The sequence below is a fragment of the Malurus melanocephalus genome, unplaced genomic scaffold (genome assembly GCF_030028575.1).
Source record: "Malurus melanocephalus ecotype Western Australia unplaced genomic scaffold, MMel_1.1 scaffold_61, whole genome shotgun sequence".
Lineage (NCBI taxonomy): Eukaryota > Metazoa > Chordata > Aves > Passeriformes > Maluridae > Malurus > Malurus melanocephalus.
This window is the reverse complement of record NW_026623293.1, coordinates 1,426,872-1,437,560: the sequence shown is the minus strand read 5'-3', so window position 1 is coordinate 1,437,560 and position 10,689 is coordinate 1,426,872. Positions and strand designations below refer to the sequence as shown.

General features: G+C 37.7%; 1 protein-coding gene across 1 annotated transcript in view; it reads right to left on the bottom strand.

Annotated features, from left to right (window-relative positions):
• Nucleotides 1-620: 620 nt before the first annotated feature.
• Nucleotides 621-10,689, bottom strand: part of SLC15A1 (solute carrier family 15 member 1) — a 23,607-nt gene continuing 13,538 nt past the window's right edge. The window contains exons 11-23 of the mRNA XM_057366195.1: nucleotides 10,563-10,652; nucleotides 9,840-9,884; nucleotides 9,705-9,734; nucleotides 9,500-9,588; nucleotides 8,239-8,320; nucleotides 7,365-7,490; nucleotides 5,898-6,047; nucleotides 5,449-5,498; nucleotides 4,686-4,796; nucleotides 4,432-4,534; nucleotides 3,833-3,976; nucleotides 2,890-2,997; nucleotides 621-1,870 (exon numbers count right to left, since the gene is read on the bottom strand). Of these exons, the coding sequence (XP_057222178.1) occupies nucleotides 1,688-1,870; nucleotides 2,890-2,997; nucleotides 3,833-3,976; nucleotides 4,432-4,534; nucleotides 4,686-4,796; nucleotides 5,449-5,498; nucleotides 5,898-6,047; nucleotides 7,365-7,490; nucleotides 8,239-8,320; nucleotides 9,500-9,588; nucleotides 9,705-9,734; nucleotides 9,840-9,884; nucleotides 10,563-10,652 (1,311 nt within the window). The 3' untranslated portion in view covers nucleotides 621-1,687. The remainder of the gene's footprint in view (nucleotides 1,871-2,889; nucleotides 2,998-3,832; nucleotides 3,977-4,431; nucleotides 4,535-4,685; nucleotides 4,797-5,448; nucleotides 5,499-5,897; nucleotides 6,048-7,364; nucleotides 7,491-8,238; nucleotides 8,321-9,499; nucleotides 9,589-9,704; nucleotides 9,735-9,839; nucleotides 9,885-10,562; nucleotides 10,653-10,689) is intronic.

Below are 10,689 nucleotides of genomic sequence, written 5' to 3'. Positions count from 1 at the left end.
GCACTAAGTTCYAACAGCTTATGATATGAAAACTAGACACATGACCTGTATTTCAAAGGGGAAAAAAAAGTAGTGTTAAAATGTTGAATAAACATGTCATCTGGCATACACAAAGTAGTAGGCACAAGACGCTATTTTATCGGGATATAGTTAGGAGGTAATTTATTTTGCTTGCGTGGCAGAGGAAAAGCTAGCTAGTCTACCATAAATAGAGCTGGTATAAAACCCCCTTAACTCCTCAGAGGTTGGCAGGGAGCCAGCTGCTCCTGTGGCTGTTACAGGAGACCATTGGCAGGGGGACATGCAGTATCTCAAATCCATCAGGCTATCCCCAGRTGACCTTAGAGACCAAGAGGGGATTACTGCCTATGGGGTWACAGGACTATCTCTAACACAAGCARARAGCACCTTGGACTTGCCTTTTTAAACTCCACTTGTAACTGTCTTCATGGTGAGGGACTCTATTCTCTGTGCACATGGAGGCCTAGGTGCCAGCAGCTCCACTGGGAACAGGGGTCACAGGCGCCCATGCCCCCGCTGTACGAGCACAACACCCATTGCTTGGAAAGGGAGGGCTGTGTCATCACTTGCAAATGTCAAAATTAATTGCTGTAAAATAGTGCAAGAGTATTGGAAGACAGGTATCAAAGCAGCTGAAAGTCTGGCCAGGTTACTGGAGGGCCAGTGAGTCCAAGCTGCWGGAAAAAGTGTAGGATGGAGACCTTAAAAAACAAGAATTACCAAAACAACATGCAGACTACTGGCACTCTGTAAAACRGACCACAGGAATACAGCAGCAGGTCCTGTTAGGCAGCAAAATTTAGTCTCTTCTAGCATAGAATTGTTATGATATATTAATACAAAGAAGACCAACAGTAATCCATTAGCTTTAAGTGATGGAGCATGTAGATAAAAGTGGCAAAGAGCTGGTAGCAAGTTTTGTTACCATGCAGCTRTAAGCCATACTCTTAAGACACTCTCCTTATTTTGTTATAACACAAGTTTTATTGCTCTTGCTTATTCCAAAGGTCATTTCCGTGATCAGTTCACCTGAGTGGGCATTTCTAATATTAATTAAAGACATAACAGGGGTTAAATGGGTAGTTAACAGGCAGATAAAGCATTACATTACAGTGCACGTCCAAGTTACTGCCACTTGGAATACAGACAACATGTTAATCTGATCACTGCCAGAGCTTTGTTCCCAGCATCTGGAAGGAGGTACAAAAGAATTTAAGGCACATATGACCTGCTGCTTTCAAGTAACAGTGATGCTAGAGAGATCATGCCGAGAACTTGGCTTCAATTGCTGTTCCTTGACAAGTCTTGTTTCTTTCATGRTATAAAATTGAAATGCAATATAAAAATACATCTTTTCACAGGGTCAAATAGTTCCAAGTTCCAATAGTTCTAATTYCAATATTCTAATGGTATAATATTTAAGATTGAGGTACATTAAGAGTGCAAATTCTGCTGGAGTTTCTTCAGGATACCACATTCAGTACAAGAGAGACCATTATTTTCCTATTGCTTCCCTAGAGAAGCACTTCAAGTTAAAACAGTTTTTCTTACTGTCTCCCACMAAATGTATAGTCCAGAGGTGTTATTAGTGATAGCCCAGTTCCTCTTACTGCAGGGAGAGTGAATGGGATTTCCATAATTTATAAACTCTCCTTGAATACAGCTTTTACATTCGAGAATCATCTTCCTTTTCATCGTCATCTTGATCCTTCTTGTCTTCTTCCTTTTCTTCCGTACTGAATTGGGCTTCAATCTCATTTGGATCAATATAGGTATAAAAATAAGCCATGATAGCAAAAATGACGCAAACTACCAACAGCAAGGAAGCAAACAGCACATATTCTGCCCACTGTAAAATAAAAAACAAACAAAAAACCAAACAGAATTTATCCACCAATACTCATTTGTCAGAAATATTAAACTATTTTAGTATTTTCAAGGMGTAAACTCAGAATGTGAAACTGAGTATACATAACAAGTATCATATGGCTTACAGGACTAAGTGTTAATGCATATAATTGATATTAAAACAWCTCAGAATTAAGGCTCTTTCTGCAGTTCTCTCTTCACTGAAAAGACAAAAATTCTGTGAATGTTGAAAAATTCTGCAATATCCTTTTTGCGGAAGAACAGGGAATTGAATGAAAGACTGAGAAGGAAACTCAGCTCCCTCCTTTTGGTCAGATAATCGCATTCTAAACCAGTCTGGCACTGATTCTGCTTCCACTTAGAAATTTTCACTGCTGACCTACTGACCACAAATATGGACAAAGATCAAGACTAGAAACTCTACCTGAAAAGCCTCAACATCTGTGTCATGCTCTTTCTGATTTAATTTAGCTGAAACTGGGGACTGCCAGACGTTTTTCAGAGATAAGCTCTTCCCTCTCTCAGAGAGCCATTTAAATTCATTAGGGAGGACTACTAATAAACAGAAAGTCTGTTAAGTCTACTAATAAACAGTAGTACAAATGCTCTATATCAGGAGAGTCAAAGTTTTTGTGCCCCAAACAATGAGGTTTGAAACCAACTGAGCCAGAAGAAGGGATGTGGCAAGGCTGTGGTATGCAGGTGAAGGCTCRTTAGCAATTAAGAGAATTTTGGTAGGTTTTAATTCCATTAATGCAGAATTTCAGCTCAAAAGTTAACAGACTTTCTACACCATGAGAAGAAATTAATTGCAGGGATGCTAGAAACTGCAAGCAAAGGAGCCTAACAGGAGTTAAGGATGGCAAACAATAGGTAAGTAGAAACTTTAGTTGAAAAGCTATTTATATTTTCTTTATATTATTATTATGAGTCTCCCCTGGATTAGAACTGCTTTCTCACAGTGYAATATAACAGCACACCCACTGCTCACATGCTTACCTGCTTGCTGAGTTGGGATGCCCCAGCCACGATCAGGACGATTATRTTACCAATAGCCACAGTCAGCAGCCATCCTGCCTGCAGCACTGACTTCATATTAGAGGGGGCCTGTAGAGAGACATTAAAGTTTTGGTATAATCACTTRTTTTCTAATATTTATCACATTGTTTACCTTACAATAAACAGGGAAGGGAAGAGGATTTCTTGGTTTGGTAGGTTTTGATGGTGGTTGGGATTTTAATTTATTAATTTTTTTGCATTAAAAATTGGTAGAGAGCTGAATGGGTCTGGAGAAGGTTTTGAGGAGCAAGAGACCACTAGCACACTAGCTCAAACACCTTTTACTCTATACACACTGAGTAACTAACACACTGAATATTTTACATCTCAGTAACACCTGGCATGCATGACATGAAGAAACTGAGTGCATCACCTAGCAAGCCACACCTTACAACATTCCCATCACTGCAGTTTCTAGATTCAGAATTAAGAGAAGAAGAAATACACAMAGCTGATAAACCAGAGTCAGAAGAAAAAGGAATTAGAAGTGTTTAACTAAACTGCTAATAAAGGCTGTATGGAGTAAACTGGTGTGAAGATAAGGTGTCACTACTTCCTTATTTTATATTTGAGAGCTCTCCAGTTTGGTTTTACAGCAACAGTACATTTGCATTTGTTTTCAATGGAGAGTCACATGTGAGAAGGAAATTTGGGGACTGGTTGTCAGGTCTTCAAAATATATAACTGAGTAATTAAGCGGTATAATTCAGCTTCATGGAAAACACCAAATCCTAGTGAAATAGGGCCATCAGCCTATACAGTCCTACTAGGGAACTGTAAGGAATATAGCTAATCAAAGCAGCAGTGCAGAACCACTTAAAAACAACAGATCACAGAAGATCTTAACTTGCAGCGAGATTCTTAACACAAGAAGAATACCTACCTGTGAATATGAAAACTCTACCCCAGTGACAGAGAACATTACTTCTCCACATGTAAGAAGAAAATACTGAGGGATCTGCCAAGCCATATGGACTGTATTTGGTGCAACATCTTCAAAGTATACTGTGTCAAGTGTGGAGTTACACTGGAAATTAAAATAGCATGTTAGGAATAGTAATAATGAGTGTGCAGAGTAAAGGCATTTTAAGCAGTTCCATAATCATAAAGAAAGTTCAGGGTAAATAACAAATATTGCATATGAGGCATTCATATGCTAGTTATAAAGTCATATCAAAATCATATCTAGTTATAAAGTATAGGGTTTTTACAGCAGACTTCATGCAAATATGTAGCTTCTTACAGGGCTGATGATTTAAGGCCATTAGTGGTGATCATTAATTCTTTCATTATGTTATTATCATTATCATACCAGTAATTATTTTTATAGTTGACAATGGGTTTATGTCCTGTTAACATACCAGAATTCTATCCTATATACAATTAGAGACAAGAGGAATCATTCTAAAAGCAGTTTTTTAATTAAAGTATCAACATGGAAATTAATTSTATATTGTCCATCCAACAACAGAGGCAACTCACCTTATCAAGTGAAATGGTGTAGGCACTGCCAAATCCAAATTTCTTTGAAAGACCTGTACAAAAGGATACAGACCCAGTCTGTGAAGCCTGAATGATATATGGCCTGAAAAAAAGAAAAAAAAAAACCAAAACACACAGTTCAGACCATGGGTGCAGTCAATTGTGTGTATAACATACATAAAAGAAGTTGTGTGCCCTTTTCCCAAGAACAAGTCTATCTAAGAGATTAAATTATGATAAAGGAAAATGCTTACACTTTTGTTGCTGTAACGATGCTGTAATTACTGACAGAAAGATGAGGCAGTACTCCAAAGTCCATGCCATCCATAGTAACATTGACAGTATAACCTAAATTGTTTATGAACCTTTAAAATGGAAAAATTATGATTAAAATGATTAAATACTACACAAAATATGCAAGAGTCAAAGAATACAGGTTTTACTTTAATTATATGTTGTCAGCAACCTGCCAATTATCCAACAACATGGATCAAGTTTTCCCATTTAATGCTTCTTTTAAAATCAATTAATGTTTTGGTAAAAGCTCTAAATCTCTTAAAGGGTAGCTAATACAAAAAGCAAGTTAGACCCYCATCAACCCATTGCCTTAGGAGAACATCAAAACCAAGCCATTACTACAGTGAACGGGTAATGCATCTGCAAGTGGGAGATGTAGAAGAAAAGCAGAGAAGGGAGAAGTCGGAAGATACCCTTATCCAAGATTAAAAAGGAGGTATAGCTATGTAATCTATACCATTTGTCCAATAAAAAAGTCTAGGCAATAGAACGAAGCATACACTTCCAGTTTTCGCTAAATAACACCAAAAGCAGGTGCGCAAGATAAGTGAAACTTTTGTAACTCAAAAGTTATAACATCCCCTAAAAKATCAAGTGAAGTATCCAGCAAGAGGTGAGTTCCTACAGTATAGAAAATTATGTTCAACAAGAGTCCACCCAAAGGCAGATTGAAGAGACAGTCACACTACTGYCAAAATTTAGACACAAAAACAACTCTACCTTACGAGATTGTTTCCTTCTTTTGGTTTTGATGTAACATTGTCCAATATCTGGTGGAAAAGACCATAATCAAAATATGTTRTTGGCATCAGAGGACAGCATACAATATGTGCTGATACACAGCAGTGGGAATTAACAGAAKCTTCAGAGCAAGTGTCCAGACCTTCCTCTTGAGGATCCTACCAGCACACATATCTACTAGAAGACACTGTATGACCACATATTCTTGGTGAAAGGGTAGTTGTCAAGGTAAATAATAAAATGGTAAATTTTTTTAAATGACACCCTGATGTAGTCTCTACAGCTCAGCAGTCATAGTGGTACAGCAGAGACAAGGAGAGACAGACAAAGGAAAAAAGCTATCCAGACCTTGTCTTCTGAGCTTCACACACTCCACATAGATAGCTGTCAAAACATTGATGTATATCTTAAGAAATAAGCAGACTTACCAGRTGAGTCTCTATGTATGATACTTTCCATTCAAATATCAAAGTGTAACGTTCCTTCGCTGTCAGATTCAAAGGCAGAGATGTTTCTGCCAGTGGAGAAATTATGTCTATAGATTYCAGCTTAGAAGTTTCAAATGTCATGTAGCCAGTCTACAAAGACAAACAAACTGCCATGAATTTCTGTACAGCTGCATTTGTCTGTGCTTTTGAGGGAATATTATGGGCTCTGGTGAGGGTCAGTCAGAAGTTTACACATGTTACTTCTGAAGTGCCAGAGATCATGAACATCCCCTAACTTTCATTTATGTTAGGTTTTCTACCTCAAGCATTAATTCAATTTGATCAATTTTTTTATTAATTTAATTTGTTACACAGGCTTCAAAGTTACATGAGCTTTCCACAAGCATTATGGAATAGCTGTTGTATTTTCCTATTTCTTGTTGCAGATAAATCAGGCTTACCAGAACCACCAAGTAAAATTCTGTTTAGCCACTGAGGTAGCACTAGCATAAGATGCAATCCTTACTGCTTATTAAAGTATTTTCAAAAAAACAGGAGTGACGTGTTTTAAATACACTAAACACATTTAATCAACATAAAATACTTAAACCATTAGTAAATATGTTAGTGTTATACTAAAATAACCCTTTTGTTTTATAGGATTATCAAAAGCACTTTATAATCCACATCTGGATTATAAAATGCCTACAATATGGAATAGAGCATTTTATACTTTTMATTTTCAGTTACATACCATGGTTACATCAGTTCCCTGTCAATACACAGTCTGCATGCCCTTATTCTCTCCTCACAGTTCTGTTTTGATGTCAGGCAAATCTGGAGGAGGATGGAGTAGGATCTCTCCTCTTAAAGGGAAACAGAACTGCAGAGAACACACTTCCTAACATCCCTTGTCAAAAACATCCATCAGACCTGCCAYATTTTGCTGTCAATAGAACAACCAATGCAGTGTTGTATTAGAAAAAGTTTTTTGGCAGAAAAAAATCTGAGGCTTAATGTGTGATGTCACCACAGAAGAAGCTCCCTGTTCAGGTAAGTCATCCCACAGAGGAGAARCAGTGACTCACTAGAGCTAAAGGGACATTTACTGAAGGAAGAGGTTGCTTTTAAGAAATGGAACCTTTTTAACAAGAGTAACATTTTCAACTAGTTTCAAATCACTGTTAAGTTTATAAGTTTCTAGAAAAAAACCCCACTCTTGTCAAAACAAACTAGTAATACTTCAAATAYTGACATAGCTACCATTTTTTCATTCACTGTGTTTTCAGTAACAATTCATTCCACAATACAAAAAAAAAAATTATCAGAGTAAAAAAAATCCTAAAAAATAATAAGTGTTGAACCATTAGTTAAGAATAACTTTGACTTTTCCCAATAGATTTTTAATTAATTAGTTTTAATTAATTTTCATTAGTTTTTAAACAYTTTTCTTCTGTCCTTACTTACCTCCTCATTACGGAGTAGCTCCACAGTGTGAAGTTGAGGCTGGAAGTGAACTTCTCCTTGAACAAGACCTAGATTTATTACTCTGATTTGAGCTTGCCCAGCTGCAGGGAAAACTGGATAGGTTTTCTATAGCACAGGAAGAAAAGTAAAATCAGTGCCCTAAGTCACATAAAAAAGTTATTATAATTACTGTAATCTTTATTATTTCATGTTGAAGATTTGCATTTGCCTGCTGATCTGTGATTGTATGAGGGATGAAACCTGAATCAGATTTTGTTACTAGTCTCACAAGTTGCCATAGGAAAGAAGTCTCTCATCCACAACAGACACTTCTAGATAGCTATTCAGRTCCTGGAATGCAATGGATCCCCACCCAGAGGTGTAGCCAGTGTTCCAGCTACAGGGGAAAGTGTCATCTGGTTCAGGCATAGCACCTCCCTTTGGGGCAATGAAGGTTAGGAAAGACAAATCTTTCTTCCAACAAGTGTCATCTTTGCTGTGATGATACTTGCTGGACTGTTAAACTTCACCTCCAGTCAAAATATCTGAAGAGGGCAAACATACAAAGCAGCCCTCTGGTAGGCCAAGCAAATGTCTGGTTGTCAGCTTTTAGTCTCGGTGTAAAGACTGASCTTGCCTGTAATGCCTGATTTTTGTTAACTACAATGAGATGTTTTGCAGGATAGCGTTTGTTGCTAATTAATTTTGCTATGCTAACCACAGTATTGCAATGTATTTCCCCACCCTCTACTTCTCTGCTTGTATGATTGGTTCCAAATTTAGGAGTCTTGGTTCATTTTCCCCTTAAACCCACCTTTTTTTGTGAATTAACAACTAAATATTAATAGAAAGTACTCGATGTGKCTGAACTTACATCTATTTGCACTTGCACAAGGGCAGCAGCAACAAAAGCCATAGAGGCAAAGAACATCCCCACAGTCATCTTCTTCAGGGGCCTAGTACAACAAAAGACATGTGAGATTTAAGAGAAGTGTTAATTTAAATCTTCAGCTGCTTGTTTTCTTTCCACTCTGTAAACTCAAATGGCCACAACTATCATGTTTTCACCATTTGAAGGGCTGATGTTATTACAGAAAGTGTTCTGCTAACACTGGGTAGAGCTGGGTACCTCTCAATTCTTAGTTACACTGTCAGGAAATACATCTTTCCTGCAGCATCTTAATAACCTGTTACTCTGCATCTGCTGGGCTCAAACATTGGCTGAACGTAATTATTAGGTTGCTGAAAAAAAAATCTGTGTTTGCAGGAAGAAAAAACCCAGTCTGATAGAGTTGATAGCTGTGAAACAAGAGAGACACAAGAAGATACGCCTTGAAAAAAATACTTGTCTACWTATTGCTATAATGGCTATATAAATAATGTTGAACAAAAACAGTCAGGGAAATTTGTTGAATTAGGAGACATGTACTGGCAYGCAGTTAAGCTGTAAGAATAGATTTAGAGTATATATTTAATTTATGGCATCATTCATCCAGTGTAGAATATCCACAAATAAATGACAGTGTTTGCAGCACAGCACACACCTTAGATTTTTCATAGTTGCACGAAAGAACAGCATTGCACCTTAGCTCTCTGAATATTGTTTTAAGAACTGTATTCTCTTCTGCCTCTCCAAACAAGTGCTAGCCACTTCAATACCAATGTTAAAAAATAATGCCCCCAAAGCTTCACCTAGAATTTACCGAGTGAACCAGAGTTGCCCAGCGGAGACCGAAGAGAAAACATCTCATGTCTCAGTTACTTTTATGCACAAAACATGACACATGCTAGGGACGTGTGTTGTATTTCTACTTTCTTCAGGGGGGAGAGGGGGTAGACATGGAGATATGGAAAACAATCAAGATTGTCTCTCCCACAATCAAAAGATTTTGTTCTWAATTGAAAAACATTGTTACTTTCCTATTATATTCTCCTAATCTGTGGTGCCTCTACACCACTTGYAATATTCTAGTTCTTTTATATTTTAATTTCTTTAAAATATTAACCCATTTTAAACACACTTCTACTTCCTCCTTAGCTGAAAGCTTGCTCTTGTTACATTGGGGCTGGAAGAGCCAGTTAAAGAAACCACTAAAATGAGCCTCTGTTGAAGTCAGATAATTACACCAACTTACGTAAAATTGATCTTGCATTTCTTGACTAAAGGATATACCACATAATCTACAACTGGGACCATTATAATAATCAGGACTGGATTCACAATCTGGGAAAGATGAACATGAGAAAAAGATTAAGTATTTTTCGAAGTGCTTTTTTAAAGTAAGGGCAATATATATATAATCTTTCAGATGTAATTGGTAAATCAAAAAACTAATGTACCTGCATTTGGTCTGGTAGAATTGAAATACCCTGGAGAAGGAGATAAAAAAAAAAAAGGTTTTATTATTATGACAACAAATAGAAGCGATCTGAAAAGTGTTAATTAAAAAAAAAAAGGAATAAAAAGCAACCTACAAAATCCCCATTCATTGCTGTGGCTTGCAATGTCCATCTTGACCCCTTAAAARGAGAAGAAAAAATTAGATGTCACATTAAATCAATGTYTTAAGTTCCTTTTGAATTCTTTTTATAAGTCAAGTGTTGGAAAAGACATGCAATACAACAAAAAGTAGAGCTAGCTTTCTATGGGAGTATTCTTACTCTGCAATGTAAACACCTGAACAAAGTGGGTCTCGTGGCCCATTCCACTTCATTGACTTGTTTTGTGAAATACAGTGGAAAATAACTTAGATGCAGAAATCAGCTGGAGAGCGGGCATGGACATGGTGTGCAGGGCACTGCCGTGTGCTGTGTCACCAGCCTGAGCCCGAGCAGCCCACACCTCCCACTCACCCATCCTTCCTTCAAACAGCCCAGAGCCAGGCTTGACCTGCCTGGAGCCCTCTGCCCCAAAAACCTGCCTGTAGCTGGGACAAGCCAAGTCCCAGGCTGATAAAAGATTTGGGGAGGCCTCAGTCACTGAATCTGTGCTGGATGAGCTCGCATAAATTGAGTCTGCCCCTGGCTGCAGATCATCCTGTACTGACATGACTCAGTAACTACCCTTTTGCAATAAAACCAGGGTAAAGAATTTGTTTTTCCACACTCCCAAAGGCACCTTTTATGTCTGGTGATATCAGAGTAAGTAGAGTGGCATGGTACAGCTCTAAGTACCAAGCCAAACAMTTTCTACTTTACCTGCTGGTCAAAAAGCGCCCAGAACATGGGGAGAGGGATGTAAAGGAAAAGCACCTTCAGCACCATCTTAGTCTGAGCAATCAGTCGTTTCTGCAGAAAATATTACACAAGAGGAATTGGTTTAAAA